Source organism: Hevea brasiliensis, chromosome 5 (genome assembly GCF_030052815.1).
Source record: "Hevea brasiliensis isolate MT/VB/25A 57/8 chromosome 5, ASM3005281v1, whole genome shotgun sequence".
NCBI lineage: Eukaryota > Viridiplantae > Streptophyta > Magnoliopsida > Malpighiales > Euphorbiaceae > Hevea > Hevea brasiliensis.
Genome location: NC_079497.1, coordinates 114060506 through 114078519, shown reverse-complemented (window position 1 = coordinate 114078519; position 18014 = coordinate 114060506). Strand labels below are relative to the sequence as shown.

Genomic DNA, 18014 nt, shown 5'->3' with positions numbered 1-18014 from the left:
CGTTTATATATAATGTAGAAAACTGTTAGAAATATTATATATATATATTTATATTAAATTTTATATAATTATATTAAAAATATATAATACCGATTCGATTCTAATTTATTATGAAAGTGATATGAATTTAATTTTGGGTAGCATAAAATGAAATATTTTTCTTAGGTGTTTTGTAATAATAAATATTCAAATTTTTAATTTTTTGAGGCATTTTCACTAATTACTAAATTAGAATCAATATTAAAATAAAAAAATTAATTAAAATAAATAAATGTGCATGGAAACCCCATTTTGCCCTCCCACGTGTACGGGACATACTATTTGCACTGTTTCTCCACGGCCTGTCTCACCCTTGACACGCACACAGCCGAAACTTGAAGAGGTCCGTAATCCCCTAACTAAAGCTCATTTATTTTACTCACTGAAACCTCACAGTCACAGACGCCGGAGATAACCGCCGATCAAACCATAGGAAGAAGATGGGGACCCTTGGCAGAGCCATATACACCGTCGGATTCTGGATTCGCGAGACCGGTCAGGCCCTTGATCGCCTTGGTTGCCGCCTCCAAGGCAACTACTACTTCCAGGAGCAGCGTAAGTTCTTCGTTTCTCTAAACCCTAGATCTCATCTCTTTCCCCTCTGTCGATATGCCTGCTTATAAGGTGTCATGATGTCAATTCGTCTCTTATGTTTTAATTTACCACAAAATTAGATCAGTTTTCTGAAATGTGTAGTTCATGTTACATACGTGTTTGTTCTTACGATGGATAACTGAGAATTTAGTGGAGATTGTACCTGTTGACTAGACAGCGTTTGTTTCAATGTTTTCTAATGTGAAAGTTCGGCTGACATTTTATGGAAAATGACAATGAAATTTGAATTGGTGGTGCGGTCAAAAATTTTGAAAATCTATTCATTCTTAATGACACTGATTCTTAAAATGTATGTTAATCATGCTAGGGTTTTGTTGTGAAAGTTGAAATCAGAGGAAATTATTGAGTGGCTGTTATTATGAAGTTTGATTTCTTTTGTGAAATTCCATAAGGAAGATGGTGGAGGATTGTTCAAGTTTGGCGGACAGATGTATCTTGTACACAATTACTTAAAAGACATGCTAGAAGATTTCATCTTGGTGTAAAATTGATAAAAGAATATTGTAAACCTTTGGTATTGTTTGAAGTAGTTCTGCGGACGCAGTTGAGTTATTTATGTTTGCTAGTTGCATGTTCCTGAGTCCAAACTATTGCTACTTGTCATCTGCCTTAAAAGTCTATCCAAGTTTCTTAATTTGCATTATCTAAGCCATTGGCAATGGTAGCACGCAATGAGAATGCTTTCTATGGTCCTAAATAATATGTGTTATCATAACTTGCTTCTAATTGACATTGAGGAATATAACTTCAGTTATATTCTTCTAGTTTGCATGTATGATGTATTCTATTTACTAATTATGTTTCTGTTTTAGTGTCAAGACATCGAACTCTCATGAACATATTTGACAAAGCCCCTGCGGTTGATAAGGATGCATTTGTAGCCCCCAGTGCCTCTATCATTGGGGATGTTCAAGTTGGAAGGGGGTCATCTATTTGGTACGGTTGTGTTTTGAGAGGTACTATATGATTTATTAAGAATTCTTGTACTATGTGTGATGCATATAATTTTTTGTTTATTAATTGGATGCGGTTGAAGATGTTCCGTGCCCCAAAATAAAACAAAAAAAAAAATCCAAAATGAAAAGTTTATCATTTTCTTTAATAAAATTTCAGCGTATGGAAGATCTAAGTCCATTCTATGAGGGGAGAAAAGTGATGTCTAATATAATGTGAAGCTTTTGTGTTTGAATATGCAATGCTTGCATCATACCTTTCTTCTTGGAATTTATCTGATTAGTTTCAGTGTCTTTTTTTAATATACCTTTAGTGAATTGATTGGGTTCATCATTCTTGCATGTTTTTGACAAGCATATGCAAGTAGATCTGTTGGTTGAAATTAGTACTATGCCACACTACAGCCATATTTGGATAGATTTACTCTCTTTAATTTTTTAAGCTTGACATGGAAGAATTTATCAGTACCAAATTCATTACAAAGATATTAGTTATCAGTACTGCATTTCTGTACTTACCAATGTTTTAATTATTTTTTATGATCTTTTCTATGTTGACAAATTAATGAATTAAAACATAATGTTTGGAGATGCTGTCCAAGCTCTCTTTTATTTTAGCCTGGCTTCCAGTTCACTTAAATTTAATTACACCATCCAAATCTGAACTTGGCTTATTGTACATAAATAATATATAAAGCCTGATCTCTTGCTTTCATTATCTTTTTTAAGAATAGTGACTGGCAATATTTCCTTTTGTTTACAATACAGTCCTACCCAACTGTCATTGCTTTATTAAAAGTAGAAAGTCTCTAAGAAGTGCATTAATCTGGGTGATCTAAATGGGTGGCCATCCTTTGAATTATTTTTCATGCCTTATATTACTAATAATCTATTGTGTCGCTGTTATAATTATTAGACAATGAAAAATAAAATTGCTGCGCCTATATTGTTAGAAACTGACTTCTTAGTTCAAGCAGGGTTTTTTCCTCTATTCATTTTTCCTTTTCCTACTTCTGCCAGCTGCATATGTTCAAATATATTGTATTTTGCTCCATGATTTGACCAATCAGTGGTTTATGAAGAACTGAAGATGATGAACATCTGAATAGCTTATAGAAGAGTCTAAATTATCACTGCATAAGTTCATATGATTAACTCATGAATATTATTTTAGAGCTCCCCAGCTGAAGGTAAAGGTTGCAACCCTCTAATTGCCTGCACGTTGGGAGTTACAACTTATAAGTTACTCTTTAAGTTCTATATGTTCAACTGGATGTGAATTCCAGAAAATTTTTTCTGATTATCATTTTTTTTTAATAATCTTGTGGATAGGTGATGTGAACAGCATTAGCGTTGGAGCTGGAACTAATATACAAGACAATTCCCTTGTGCATGTGGCAAAATCTAATCTAAATGGGAAAGTGCTACCAACTATAATTGGAGACAATGTTACTATAGGTAAGTCATGTGGTGGAGGTCATATAGTTAATGCTAATCAACCTGATGTGTGCTTGAACTATTTGTGATTTAAAATTTGCAATGGCCAGGACATAGTGCCGTTTTACATGGCTGTATTGTTGAGGATGAAGCTTTTGTTGGCATGGGAGCAATGCTTCTTGATGGTGTTGTTGTCGAGAAACATGGCATGGTTGCTGCTGGAGCCCTTGTGAGACAAAACGCTAGGATTCCTGCAGGAGAGGTATGACTTTAAGTCTCTCACTCTGTGTCTGTGCAGGACGATTTCCACTTTTTTTTTCTATGGTTATGTTTGTGGCAGTTGGTCAGCATACGGTTCAAACTAATCTCCAACAGGATGCATGAACATATTGTTGAGGATGCTTTTAGGCTGCATCATGAATTAAACATTTAAGTACCCAGAATGTAAATTAGAAATTGTAGAATTTTGGAGAAATTTTAGGTGAAAAGGTATTGAAGACTGATATATTGTGATGGCAAACAAATAAGTAGGTTGGCAATGCCCTATCATGTACTGCTTACATGACTATTTAATGTGTGTTGTTATGATTTATGAACAAAATGTAGTAGGTACATGGATTAGTGCTTTGAATTTGTCAATGAATAACGATAAATGGATTGGCAATGGTATGTTCAATAATGGTTGCCTAAGAAGTTTTGCGATAGTTGTGCAAAAAATATGGTAATAGAATTGCTGTCATTGCCTGCACATGATTCTGACCCACCTTTCACTCAAATTGCCCATTCTTGGAGTTGGAATTGTGTATGAGTCATAAAATTTGTCAAATTTCTGATGGGCCCATAAAGTTCTAAAGAGATCGTCTCTTCTGTAATTGAAATGATTAGATTTAGGGTTATAGATTAAAGCAATAATTATGAGTTATTAATTATTGATTTCCAATAAAAAAAATGTGGAAACGCTCCTTTATTTTGTCCCTCTAATCAAATATTCCTCTATAAGTTTTCCTAGTTGAGCATATGTTAAATAGACTGTTCCCTTGACTAACTTAGTAACACTGCTTCTTGGATTTTTCTTCAATTGATCAAAACCTTAAAGCCTTAATCTGTAAAATCTAAGATAAATTTGTTAGTGATATATGCAGGTGTGGGGAGGCAATCCAGCAAAGTTTCTGAGAAAGCTAACTGATGAAGAGATTGCCTTTATTTCACAGTCAGCCACCAATTATTCCAATCTTGCACAGGTTCATGCTGCTGAGAATGCTAAGCCTTTTGATGAAATTGAGTTTGAGAAGGTACTTCGCAAGAAATTTGCCCGTCGCGATGAAGAGTATGACTCAATGCTGGGTGTGGTTCGGGAAACTCCTCCTGAGCTTATACTTCCAGATAATGTCCTACCAGATAAAGCACCCAGGGCAAAATGAGGTTTTTCAAGAGGTATTGTTTCTTAAAATTCAAATCTTCATATTTGACTTCGGAGGAATATTTTTTGTTTTGTGCAAATACATTCAGAAGGGATCACTTCCCAATAATACCAGACTTGTTTAGGGTAGAATTATGGCTTCATTTAAGCTTTTGGCGCTGCTCTACTCTACTTGTGGTTGTTTAGATGTTCTATTTTCTTGCATGGGAGAACTAATGACATAAAGCTGAATCTATTTTGATGTTTTTCTCTTCCTAAGAAATGCAGTCCATGCTTCTGATATTGAATTATTTGAGGGATGGTGCAACTAACTAGCTAACGTTGGCAGTCAAAAGTAATTATTGCGTGATTCACGTGTGAATATGCATGGAGGACAATAGTGTTGCTGCAGATTTGCGATTGTTTCTGCCGTTACAGGAACCCTTTTGGACATCACCTGATCAACTATTAAAACTTTATATACATTATGCATGTGTTGATGGTCTGCTATCCTTAAGATATGTGTATTTTGCTGTAACAAAGAAATGAAAGATGAATCAAGGGAGAATTGTTGAATGGCTGTTCTGCCATTTGTAGTGGCGTGGTACTAAAGAAAATATTTGGAGCTACGCCCATAACGCATGAGCTCATGGCATGTAGCAGTTTTATGCATGGATGGCAATTTTTTTTTGGTTTTTGGGTTAAAAAATGATTCATATAGCTGATTCTAACTAGAATAAGAATTAAGATTAAGGTTTGGTTGTTGCTTGTGGATTTTTGGCGAAAGGTTAATGAAGTGAAAGATTAGATTATTAGACGAGACTTATTCGTTTTTATTACATTCAGGATTTTCTTGAAAAAAAAGGACATTTTCACTAGAGAAATGGGGTATGCAAGTTCCCGTTGTCTTAAATACTCAAATAATGAGAGAATATCATTCGCTTTTTAGAACCAGCAAGGGATAAACAAAAATCTGCACCCCAGAAAAATTCCCAATACATCAGAGCGTGCCAAATATCTGTTCATGAATTGGAGAAGGTTGAGATGGAGATCTTCAATGGGAGAAATGACTTGAAGCTAGCAAAGTATTTGCTCAAGCATGCTAAAAAGATCATGGAAATAGTCATTTTTCACTCAGCCAAAGCAATAGCAAGAGTGGATGAATTAAAAAAAAAATTCCACCGCTTTTGTTGTTTTTAGGAAAAAATTGAGACCTATAGATATCGTTTCTTTTTTTTTTTTTTAAGCAATTGCAAGACCTTCATTTGTTGTTATAGAAAACTCTAATTATAAAATTCTTAATAATTGAATAAATTTAGTTAATTGAAAGGTAATAATGAAAGAATTTTGAAATTCAAATCTACCTATTAGATTTGTAACTTTGCACGTGTAAAAGATGTCTTATTTTTAATTATTATAAAGAAAATTTTTTTCTAAATTTAATTTATTATAAATTTTTAGGCATAAAATATATAATTAAATTTCATAAAATATACATATTTATATACCTTTATTTATCGAATTAAATCACGTAAAAAATAAGTTTAGGGGTGAAAGATTCTATTTAGTAATGATATAAGCTGGCTGCCTAACTATTAAGTTGAAAAAAGATAAACCTTTTTGTCTATAAGGAAAGGAATTGGAAGTGATAAGGATAGCTTTTCAATATTTGTAGCATGACAATGGTGGGTAAAGTAATTAAAAAAGGGTTAACAAGACCACCATTATTAAGCTACATCATTAATTTATTTTAATCATTTGATTGTTTGTGGAAGCTCCTTTAAAACCCAACCTTTTTGCATGGATCAACAGCCAAAACATATATTAAAAAAATCAACTATGTTTGCTTAATCATCCACTCCCTATAAATTTATTATTTTACTCACTTTTATATCCTTTTAAATTATATATATATATATATATATATATATATATATATATATTATTTTAGACTGTTTTTAATAAAATAAATCCAATAAATAAAAAAGGGCTTGTATAAAATTTTTTAAAAAAATATCTAAATTAAAATACTTAATTATACATTGAACTAGTAAATGGTTATGTATATAATTTGTTAAGAGTATCACATGATACTCATGTTTTAGACAAAGAAGAAAAAACATGTTTTATTGGATGTTTAACTTTCGTGTTTCACGAGGTTACGGGCCTCAAAGCAAATAATAATATTAGTAATTTAATTTAAATATTAATTTAATTAATAGATTACAAAATAAAATTATATTATCTATATCACATGAAATTAGATAAATATAATTTAATAAAATTACATAATCAGAGTGAAAGTGTAAAATTAAATACAAATTTTAATTTTAAAATAATAAAATTGAATATAAATTCATTAGAGATTTATCTATTAATTATTATTATTATTATTAGCTCACAAAAAGAAAACAATTGTTAAAGTTAGCAATGAAAATTATAAAATCAATTTGATTATTATTAAAAATATTTGAAAGAACCAATCATATAAAAATTATCTCTTATATAAAAATATTTCGACAATTATAAATTTTGAATAAGAAAAATTAGTCAGACCATGACCCTCTAAGTCTTTTTTTTTTTTTTTTGATATATATACATATAGAATTTATTGTATAAGCACATATGTCTAGGTAATTATTGATGGAATAGTATACTTATCATGTCTATATAAATACATACCCAAAGCTATTTAATTGAATTAATTTTCTTTTGATATATATACGTATAAAGCTTATTATATATTATATAAATATATATATATATATATATATATATATATATATATATATATATATATATATATATTCAGGTATTTACTAACTAAATAGTGCACCTCTCACACTTATATATACACATTCAAAATTATTTAACCAAGATAAATCCAAGACCTGGCCCTCTAAGTCTCTTAATAGCTATGCTGCTGAAGTTGTGCATCATTAATCATTATTATAACATGTTAATATAATCTTTTGATTCCTCCTTAATTATGAAATTAAAAAGCAAGTTACTTTGAAGGAATTAATCAGTCACTTCTTTCCATGTAAAAGCTACTTATCCCGGAGAGACTCTTTTTCAGACACTGATCGTTAGATCGGCATTCACAAGAAATTTATTATCAATTTATGAGTTGGTCTTATTAAAAAATAAAATAAAATAAAATAAAAAATAAAGAACTCTTCAGTGTATTGTATTCACATCCATCGTTTCTACAGCCGACTTCTTGCACTCCTTCTTCAGTGTTTCCTCTTATGATGTTCTCTCTATTTCATAAGAACAATATCAAGAAAGCTTCCCTCTATTCTGCAACCGAGTAAATCTGTTCAAAAATTAGTATAACATTTTATTTAAAAAAAAAACTCTTTTTTTTATTAGTATCATAATTTAGTAAATTATAAAATATATTTAATATATTAGAAAATAAAATATTTATTATTTATAAAAAAAAATTAATTATTTTTTAAATTTAAGAGTGTGAGAATTTATAATTTTATAAGTGAAAATGTATATATATTATAAGAATTCTAATTGATGATGGCGCTCATCATAAATGATTTTTTTTTTTTAATTTCATTCTCACGTGATTGATTAATTTATTGAGTATAAAATTCAACAGTAATATACATATATATATTTATTTATATATATATAATTTGATTTTTTTTTAATGTCAAAATAAAGTTAAAAATGCCACGTAATAATCGCGTCGAGACAAAAACCTAAAAATACGAAGAAGAAATTATACGGTACCTGACGTGTCAAGATATGGACGATTAGATGTTTTCATTGATGGTGTGGAGCCCACAACTTGACTTAGTATTTGTATTAGAGATCAGAGAAGCCTTGCCCATTACAACCAATGAATATTGAGGAGCTGACCGTGCATCCTGATTGGTCCACGTTTCACTCTTCTACATTATGATTGGATACATTCGATTCTATCTACTCTCTGCAGGCAATTATGTAATAAAATCCATTAAAAAAATATAAATCCTTGCGTGTCATTTTTATGGGCATTTAATTTTTTAATAATTCTCAACGTGTCATTTCAAAGTAATTAAGGGAATTTAATTAGTTTTTGGATATTCTAAATTAAGGGCATTCCCAGACAACCACAAATAATAATAATAAAATTAAATAATAATAAGCAGTAGTGGATTAACAAGGAGTACCCCATGATATGTCACGTGGGGTTGCTTGCATCTAAGCATTACTTGAAGAGAGTATTATTGTAAGTGTATAGCAAACTTGTTATCTTGTGCAAAGAGAGCTTATCCATTACACTACTATAAAATTGGAAAGCAATTCAACCATTAGAGCTCAAGCCAGTGTTGACAAACAGGAAGCTCATCCTCTACTTCTCTGATCTCTTTTTCCACCTCAAAACCCAAATTCCAAATCTTTCTTTTCTTTATTTCCTGGTCATCATTAATGGCATTCCATGCGAAAAGAGAGAGTAACTTCATTTTTTTAACCCCAGATGGTGATTTTCATCCTCTGAATGCTCCTGAGAATCTTTTCGAATTTGATGAGGCTGATGTTTGGAACAATAGTAATAATTCTAGTGCTGTGTCACAATTGGAGGCCAAGAAAATCGCACCCAGTTCGCGTCCATCAAGAAAAGGTGGCAGAAATATGGTGGTGGAAAGGACTAGCCGGCCGGTGACCTGCGCTGCATCTCTTCCAGTGAACATACCAGATTGGTCCAAGATTTATAGGGAAGATCACTACAGAAGGCATCATAAAGATGATGATCAAGATCAAGATAGTGACTATTATGGTGATGATCATGGTGGTGATGACGAAGATGCAAGGATTCCTCCCCATGAATATTTAGCAAGGAGGAGAGGGGCTTCTTTTTCTGTTCATGAAGGGATAGGGAGAACATTGAAAGGAAGAGACTTGAGGCAGGTGAGAAATGCAATTTGGAAGATAGTTGGGTTTGAAGATTAGCAGAAGAAAGAATCAATTAACGAGAGAGTAAAACTAGAAAAGGATTATTAATTATATTATATAATTATAGAGATGAGGATGAGAGGATGATCATGCATTAATTTTCTTTGATAGGGTACTTTACTTTTTTTTTTTTTTTTTTTAATGTGTTAGTTTCTTGTCAAGTATTTATTTGTTTTGTTTTAGGGGAGCTAAAAATCCTCTCTGGTAAAGTGTAATCAGAGGAAGACATGATGATGATGATGATGATCTTTTGCCCTGTAATTCTTAGTTTTTCAAGTTTTTAATATTAAAGAAAATAAAGATGGTACTCTTTACTTGTGTTCCTTGTTCTTTGTTTCCTTTGAAATCATGTATGGGAATTAGAGAAAAGCAAGAAACTGGAGAAGAAGAGAATGAGGAAAGAAATGGAGAGAATGAGAAGAGAAATGGACTTCTTGGTGGGTGTGGTTGGCAAGAAAGCTACAGACCAGCTAGCGGCTAGAACAATCCTTCAAGTAAAATCTATTGGTCATCTTTAATGAGGAATAGTCCACAATTTTTTTAAACATATTTTTATTTTTCTTGCTATAGAAATTAATTAATAATTTTTTTTTAAGAAACTAACCTTATTTTGAATTTAATAATGAGTTGGTGATATCCAAAGCGATTATGGTGACATGAAAATGATGGTGACATGAAAAATCACACATACATATTGTTGAAACAATATGATTAGCATTTTGTTTGTTTGTTTGTCTAAACATTTTTTATATTATTAGGCTGTTTATTTTAACTTTTAATAAATTAATTTAAAAATAATTAATCTAGTATTTAATAAAATTATATAATTTTTAAATAGTTTAAATATTTAATTAAAAATAAATTAATTAAAATGTGATATTTGATAAATTTTTTAGGGCAATTTGTTATTTATATTAATTTTTTTATTCTTTTTTCACTTTAATTAAAAAAATTATTATTTTGAATTAAAAAATATATAGTTATGATGTTTGTCAATCTCAAAAAATAAATCATAATGTATTAAAATTTTTATATAATTAAATCAAAATTAAAATTTATATGAATTTAAATCAAAATTAATATAAATCAAAAGAAATTTGTATTTATTTAAATAAAAATGAAAATTTACAGACAAAAATTAGTAAAATTCAATGTATTTACTGCGGAAAAAGCCAGGTTAATTGTATTGAAAAAAGAGGATTAATTAATAGTAAAAAAAAAAAAAAGTAGATAAAAAAAAACGAGGGGCGCTGGTTGATTTATATGTGTCTCTGTCTCTTCAATTCCACACACATAGTTGTCCTCTTACATAATTAGGTTGCGTAAGGAACATTATTATTATTATTATTAATCTTTTGGACCACCTCATCCAAATCTAATTTTAAATTAAAATCACCGATTTTACCTTTTTTTAAATTGAAAATTTAAGATTATATTGTAGAATAGCTTCGATTTTAGGTTTTAATCGAATTTTTTTAATAATTTTATTAAAATAAAAAAAAAATATTTTTTGTATATAAATTATTTTTTATAAAATAAATGACATCTTAATTTTATTTGGTATGAGTTAATTCAATATTAAGAATTTTGATCCAATTTAAGAGGATAGTTTAAATTCATGAAAGTTATGGAAATAAAAACGTTATCGTATTAGAAATTTATGTGAAAAAAGAGTCAAATATTTAATTATTAACCAATTAATAATAAGCACCTTAGTAGTTGAAAATGAAATGCGAAATCAACAAGTTCTTCAAGTCTGCATTTTCCACCTGGTAAGTCCACATCTAATCTAGACTTCCACACATTAACAGCTTATTTGACATTAAATTTTAAAAATTGAAATTATTTTTTTAAATAAAAATATAATTTTAAATATTATTAAAAAAATAATTAAAAAATTATTTTATTATTTTAATATTTTTATAATTAAAATTAATTAAAATTAATTTTTAATTAATATATTTAAAAAAATAATTTTCACGCAATGCCAAGCAAGTCGTAACTGGAGAAAAATTAAATACACATGGGTTAAACATTGACTAAACCCTGCTTCACTAGGCATTATTGTGCTGGTCTAAGGAGCATATAAACCCTACGCTAGGATAGGCTAGGCTAGGGTAGATACATCTATAATAATAGAATTAATTTGATTTAATTTAATTCATGAATTTTGTTTTTTAGTTGATTGGTTTAAATTCGATTATAATCTGAAAAATTTTAATTTTTAAGTTTAATTAAATCGTTAAAAAATTAAATTAACTAATTTTTTATTTAAATTGTGCAGTTTTATGTTTTCCTCTGTAATTTTTTTTTAATTTTTAATTTTTTTCAATTCTTCTTTTTTTGTTTTTGCTTTTTGACTCTCCCCCTTCAAAGTTAGACATCTTTTCACTTTTTTTCTCATACTTCTACTTTTTAAAATATTTTTTAATATTTAAAATAATATTTTTATTTTAAAAAATAATTTTAATTTTTTTCAATCTGAATGTCAAACAAGCACCTAAAAGCATTTTTGCCTGGTGTTCTCATCCATTCATCATATTTTTACTTGTTATTCGCCTTTGCTGCTTGAAGCCTCACACAGCTACAGTCGTGCTTTATCCCTTTTGATTATTTGCCTCTAACTCTTGAAGCATTTGGTTTTCGACACCTATGGCTTTCGAAGCCTCATAACCTCTCTCTTTTTTGTGTAGGGATGAGTCGAGTTTTTACCATTACTTAATTGATTAAATTTTAATAAGATGAGTTTTGATAATATATAATTAAATTTAAAGTGAGTATAAATTTAAAAATAAATTTTATTTGTTTGATATCTATTATTTAAATATATTTGAATTATAACATTTATGAATTTGTTTTGTATGAACAATGAAGATACATTTACACCAAAACTTCATCACACCAGATGATTGAAAGCCTCCACTCTACAGTCCATTTTACAAAGAATGAACATTGACAATTAACTTGTATATTAATGAAGTCATCTACTTGATCAAACATGATCCCCTTATTGGATATTACTTAATTATTATTATTATTATTATTACAATTAGGGTAATCTTCTAAACAATTCACTGAAATTAAATTTATTGTTCAAGCAAGTCTATGAATGTATTCTCATACTCAATTTATGTATTCATGTGTTACTTTTTAAGTAATTATTTCATGAGTTGTCTAACCTAACTTGATTCAGTAATTGAAAATATATTATTGACTTGACAAAATTAAATTCGAATTCTTATTTTCTCAATTATCTACTATATATTTATGATTGCCAAAATAAAAGAAATATATTTATCAATCAAGTTCAATTTTATATTAGTTTTTATTTATTTGAATTTAATTAAAATTAAAATTTAAAATCTTGTAATTTTAGAAATGATTTGAATAGTACAAAATTAAAATTAATTGCTAACTAACTTCAGTTTTTATTCATAATAGTGGGTAGTTTTTTGTTTTTTTTTTTAATTGTAAAAAATGAGGCTTTCAACTATAACATTCATAGCTTTGTAATACCTAAAGTTTGAGATTGGTTGATGTCATTAATTTAACCTAACCCCATAAGAAAGACTTACTACTGAACCTGAAGTGATATTTAGTAAAATAAATTATTAGACTGTTTCTCTCATTGCACTCTTAAATAATAAAAATAATATTTAATAATTATATTAGTATATAGAATCCAACCAAGGTGAAGATGAATTTATGCATATTTTGAACTTTCCCTTAAAAAAAAGCATTTTGGGCTCCTAAAGTAAAGCCCAAAACAATCTGATTGATAGGCTAGATTTCAAGCCCACTAAAGCTCAATTAGGCCAGCTCTTCTCTGGTATATCAGACGATTCATCCATCAATCACATGATAATTGAATGATTTTTTTTTTTTTTTTTTTTTTTTTGTGGGCTTCATAAAATTGAATGATCCTTACTGAAACTCATCCGCATTTTGTAACGGTGGTGGTAATGATCTGGTGGTTAGCAGCCTAATTGTATTCATTGTGCATGAACTGATGAGCATAGATCTTAGTTGACAATCTACCAATTGGTCTGATGTGATTGGTGGTTGCAAGAACAGCAACTTAACGCAAGGGCACCCAATCCAAAGCAACCTGACTAACAGCGCCTCTGACATCTTTGTCACTCCTAGCAAGCAAGCAACGAGAAAGAGAGAGAGAGGCCCTTGAAATCGAAATCCAAAGAGAAGCCAAACCCAAAACCCATCTCTGTCTGTGAATTTGAGAGAGTATGGGAGGAGAGAGGAAGAAGATATTGGTGGGTTTGGTAGTAGCTATGTTTCTTGGAATTGCTGTTTACTTGAGGCTGTGGTCCATTGATTATGCTATTTCTTCTGATGACACTGAGTTGTTGAGGTTTTTTTTCGCTCTTTCGCTTTAGCTTTCTTTATTTCTAATCTTATGCCTTCATATTCCCATTACAGTACTTGCAACTTCTCTTAAAAGTTCATGCCTTCGATCACCAGAAGCTGTTTTTTTATTAATTCGGGACTTCTAAGTTGTTGGGTATGTTAATTGAGGTAATTTTATTGGTGGGTTTTCTTCCATGTCATTAAATGTGAAATCCAAGTGATAAAAGTTCATAATATCATCAGGTTTATGCGAATTCCCCCCTTCTATGCTTCTTTTTGAAATGGTGTTTGCTTTTGGTTGATATGATTAGTGCGGACTGAAACAGATACTATCCTGAAGAAAAGTATTCGTAATTTTTGAATGCAGCCCTTTTTAACTAGAGATTCGATGAAATAGTATCATAAATTTATGCTTAGGTTGTTGGCTATTAATCTATGTAGCTGTTAGTTTACTTTACATTTACAAGTGTCTTTATGACTCAAATAGGATGGTTCCTCGGTTATAATAACATGAGGATATTTTGATCCAGTTGAATGGAGATGCATTTAAGATTTGGTCTATAGGTTTAGCTTATTTATTCGTTCACAAGTCTACTTTTTTTTTTTTTGTTTTTTTAAAATCTTTAGTGAACCTGATTTGCTCCAATTATATCTGCATTGCTAAAATTCAGAGTTTTTGATGAAAAGCCGTTTTGATTTTTAATGAATTTCCCCTTAAAGAATGAAATGCCTTTTGTTTCTATGTCTATATACTGGATTAAATTTGTTTTTTTTGACATTAATTGTTGTAGCATTTATACTTTTTTGTTAATTAATTTTTAATGATTAAGCTGCTATTGTTTTCTCCTTTCCCTACCTTTTAACATATGTTGTTTTTATATTGAAATTTTGTAGAAGACAATTCGATCTTGCCAACAGGGAAGCAATGGATGAATCTGCTGAGTGGAGAATGAAATATGATGAAGAAGCAGAGAGGGCTGCAAAGTGTGATAAGGAACTGATAGAGGCATGTGTGATGCCAATCAGCTGTTTCTATTATCTGAATCATTTAGCTATATAATAATTGGGATTTTATTTTTTGGGGCTGCTGCTTCACCTAATCTTTTCACTATTTTTATTGGGATTTTACCTTTCATTGTTGCACTTGGGTCCAAATTTAGGTATGCTTCGTTCATGCCTATGACAGATCCGTGTTGTCATCTTTATGTTCGAAATCAAACTAAATAAGTCAATGAGTCAAATTGCATGCAGACTCCTCATGTGGTTTCCATGTATGTAGGGGGCAAAGGAAAAACAAAGCCAAAGCTACTACTATCTCAACTAACCTGCAAGTGTCTTTGTTTTTTCAATATGCATTTCTAGTAAGAATTAATAATATCTTTACCTAATCTAGAGTTTGCTAATTCTTTGATAGTTGGATTACTTATGAATATAATGGTCCAATCAATGAGGCTAATTTGTGAGAGAGAGGTATTTATGGAATTCTTTTGTATAGGTATCATCTCAAAGAGGAGCAGTGCATTTTCGTGTCTTTTGATTGTTTACCTCATAGTATCTGGGATGTTCAAGTTTGATGAGGTTGTACAAGAAGACAGATCAGTGCCATTAAAATGAGAGCGTGAATCATGGAGAGGCTAATATGTGCATTGTCCTTCAAACTTTTATGTGTGGTAAATTAAAATCAAGTCTTTGCATTGCAGAGTTTAAAATAAAATGAAATTTCTCTATGATCCAATATGTTAGGAACAATGTATTTGTCCATACACATTGCCTTGTCCTCTCTTGGAGGATATTTTTGATAAGAGCTTTTAATGCAGATTTGAATGTACATGCTTGCAGGCACAGTAGGCAGATCAAATTTATTTCATTATTTCTCTAGTACTGATAATTGGGAGAATAATAAAAAAATCTGAGTCTTGAATAACTTGTCCTGAAAATTTGAGCACCTTACAATATTAAAAAACGTCTGCTTGCAAATGGGTGGTTGCATTGCTCGGAGAAATTTTTTTTTTTTTTTTTTTAGTTATAGGCCGTAATGAGAGTATTAGAGAAAAGGTAAGAGTGGTGCCAATTGAAGATAAGTTGAGAGAAGGGAGATTGAGGTGGTTTGGTCATGTGAAGCGTAGACATACGGAGGCTCCAGTTAGACAAGTAGAGCACATTAGGTTAGAGGATAGAAAGAAAAAAAGGGGTAGATCTAAATTGACTTGGAGGAGAGTAGTACAACATGACCTAGAAGTATTACACATTTATGAGGATTTAACCCAAAATCGATTAGAGTGGAGAAAGCGAATCCATATAGCCGACCCCAAATTTTTGGGATAAAGGTTTAGTTGAGTTGAGTTGAGTATAGTGTGGATTGCATATTTGCATCTGCCAGGTTTTCAGCTGGAATGGTCAAGATACTTCCATTTCTTTTTTTCATCTTATACGCTGGTATTGGTTAAGTAATTATAAACATGTTTGCAACCATAGAGATTATTTTATGCACAGCTCTTCTTTCTTTTTTTTTACTAGAGTATAGGAGATGAAATATGATTCAGTTTCATTTGAAGACTGAAGATTGAATATGCATCTCTACTGTGTCATGACAGATTAAGCAGAAGGTGGAGGATGCTGCTAGTATTAACCAGCAACTGGAAATGCTGCAAAAGGTGAGCCTTTAAAACTAAATCTCTGAGCTTAATTTCTTGTATACTTTTGTGTTCTTCCCCTTGATATATATTCTTTTTTTTGAGATCCCCTTAAATCATTTTTTGGATTCTCTTTTGCAATATATGAACTCCAAGTAAAATGACTTGGTCAAGATCACTTAACATAGGTTGCTTCTCAAGTCAATGTAATGCCATGTTTTCTTATCTACTTATGAAATTTAATTAATGTGCACTTATAAGATACTTCTTAGCTAGGATCTGCAGTGTGATAAAAACTGCCTTAATTATACTTTTGTTTCTGTTTTCTGGCTTTTGATGATTGAGGAAGACTGAAGAAATCTATTCTGATCCATACAATTAAGGTAGCATCTTTAGTTTGAATTGTCATTTTCTTACAAATTCCATCATTTACAGGAAAACATGGCCTTGGTTGAACGGATGGAGGCATTAAAAAAGAAGCTGGAGGCTGCAAAGTTAAAATGTCGCTCATGATATAAGTGGGTTGAACAGGTTCTACTTTCATCTTCATGTGTAATTCTGACCCTAATAGCTTGTTTCCTGAGGAAAACACGTCCTTAGAAAATTCTCATGAGGAAAATCTGTGTTGAGTTCAACCGAGGGAAAGGCCATTCTGAACGAGATATCTTCTTTTTTTACTCACCCACACAACCCACCCCACACACAACATCCACACACCCCACCCACACCCCCTCAAAATATATTGCACATTACATATAATGTATCAGTTTTTCCTTTACCAGATGTTCAGGGACTGGTGCTGCTATAGTATTAGCTAGAATGTGTTCATGTTTCTTCCCTCATCCCATTTTTAGTATTTTACAATGGGGGAGGGAGGATTTATTGTTTTTTGCTGCACTATGCTCAATAATATGCATTTACAATTTGGAAGAAATTCACTTCTGTTCATTTATCAAATTAGATGATTTTGTGTGGGGTTTCTTGCTATTAAACAAGTAACAAAAGGACATGTGGAACTTCATCTGGTACTTGATCATGGAAGGCCAAAGCTGAATCTCTTACTGGGAATTCCTGGCTATAGAGATATCAGGATAGGGGCTGGTCAGAGTTGTGATGGATAGCAAATAAGAAAAGAACAAGTTCTAACCGAAGCTAAAGACCAAACGTTGCTTTATTAATTGCTATTTTTGCAAGGAAGGTTGCTCTGCCTCGAGGTAATCATTAGTCTCTCAGAAAATTTCATGGGATCATTTATTTCTGCCAAGTACACTATGAGAACACATCATGTTCACTAGTAGATCCACGTCAAGTCATCAATGTTTAGAAGACAAACAAATCCTGAAAATTAAGATGTAGTCTCAGATATCAATTGCTGTCAAGAATGCTCCAAAAATAGATTTCTGGAACATATACAATCAACAGGATCATTGGTTATTTGGAATATTATTTACATCTCGGCATTCCCTTAAAAATCAAAATATTGATGAAGTATTCAAACGATTAAATACAACTGACTATGAAAGATTATAAAACGTACAATTATATACAATTCAGTGACCCTGGAAGGTATTTTGCAACCTCCCACCCACTGTCCCTGGAATTCCTACTTTATATCCA

The 18014-nt window shown here is 30.7% G+C and overlaps 3 protein-coding genes across 5 annotated transcripts; all 3 read left to right on the top strand.

Moving 5' to 3' along the window:
- The first annotated feature begins 341 nt into the window (after positions 1 to 341).
- LOC110665886 (gamma carbonic anhydrase 1, mitochondrial) lies at positions 342 to 5019 on the top strand. Of its 3 annotated transcripts, none has more exons than XM_021826186.2 (6): positions 342 to 594; positions 1467 to 1610; positions 2940 to 3065; positions 3155 to 3306; positions 4187 to 4478; positions 4732 to 5019. In XM_021826186.2, exons 1-5 carry the CDS (start codon positions 480 to 482, stop codon positions 4463 to 4465), a joined length of 816 nt encoding a protein of 271 aa, XP_021681878.1. In that variant the 5' UTR covers positions 342 to 479; the 3' UTR covers positions 4466 to 4478; positions 4732 to 5019. The 3 variants fall into 3 exon arrangements, with proteins under 3 accessions (XP_021681878.1, XP_021681877.1, XP_021681876.1); XM_021826185.2 differs by having other exon boundaries at positions 4724 to 5019; XM_021826184.2 differs by lacking the exon at positions 4732 to 5019 and having other exon boundaries at positions 4187 to 4709.
- Positions 5020 to 8645: 3626 nt separating this feature from the next.
- Positions 8646 to 10054, top strand: LOC110665885 (protein S40-4). The gene has a single exon (XM_021826183.2). The coding sequence runs from the start codon at positions 8875 to 8877 to the stop codon at positions 9394 to 9396; it is 522 nt and encodes a 173-aa protein (XP_021681875.2). The 5' UTR covers positions 8646 to 8874; the 3' UTR covers positions 9397 to 10054.
- A 3250-nt stretch (positions 10055 to 13304) lies between these two features.
- Positions 13305 to 17331, top strand: LOC110665883 (uncharacterized). The gene is made up of 4 exons (XM_021826180.2): positions 13305 to 13768; positions 14659 to 14770; positions 16359 to 16418; positions 16833 to 17331. Exons 1-4 carry the CDS (start codon positions 13644 to 13646, stop codon positions 16908 to 16910), a joined length of 375 nt encoding a protein of 124 aa, XP_021681872.2. The 5' UTR covers positions 13305 to 13643; the 3' UTR covers positions 16911 to 17331.
- Positions 17332 to 18014: the final 683 nt, after the last annotated feature.

What these genes read in the sequence shown, in the direction of transcription:
- LOC110665885 (XM_021826183.2), top strand. Translation starts at nt 8,875, where the DNA reads ATGGCATTCCATGCGAAAAGAGAGAGTAACTTCATTTTTTTAACCCCA.
- LOC110665886 (XM_021826186.2), top strand. Translation starts at nt 480, where the DNA reads ATGGGGACCCTTGGCAGAGCCATATACACCGTCGGATTCTGGATTCGC. An exon ending in GTACGGTTGTGTTTTGAGAG is followed by an intron (nt 1,611 to 2,939) that starts GTACTATATGAT and finishes TCTTGTGGATAG; the next exon opens with GTGATGTGAACAGCATTAGC. An exon ending in CTAGGATTCCTGCAGGAGAG is followed by an intron (nt 3,307 to 4,186) that starts GTATGACTTTAA and finishes TGATATATGCAG; the next exon opens with GTGTGGGGAGGCAATCCAGC.
- LOC110665883 (XM_021826180.2), top strand. Translation starts at nt 13,644, where the DNA reads ATGGGAGGAGAGAGGAAGAAGATATTGGTGGGTTTGGTAGTAGCTATG. An exon ending in GTGATAAGGAACTGATAGAG is followed by an intron (nt 14,771 to 16,358) that starts GCATGTGTGATG and finishes GTGTCATGACAG; the next exon opens with ATTAAGCAGAAGGTGGAGGA. An exon ending in AACTGGAAATGCTGCAAAAG is followed by an intron (nt 16,419 to 16,832) that starts GTGAGCCTTTAA and finishes CATCATTTACAG; the next exon opens with GAAAACATGGCCTTGGTTGA.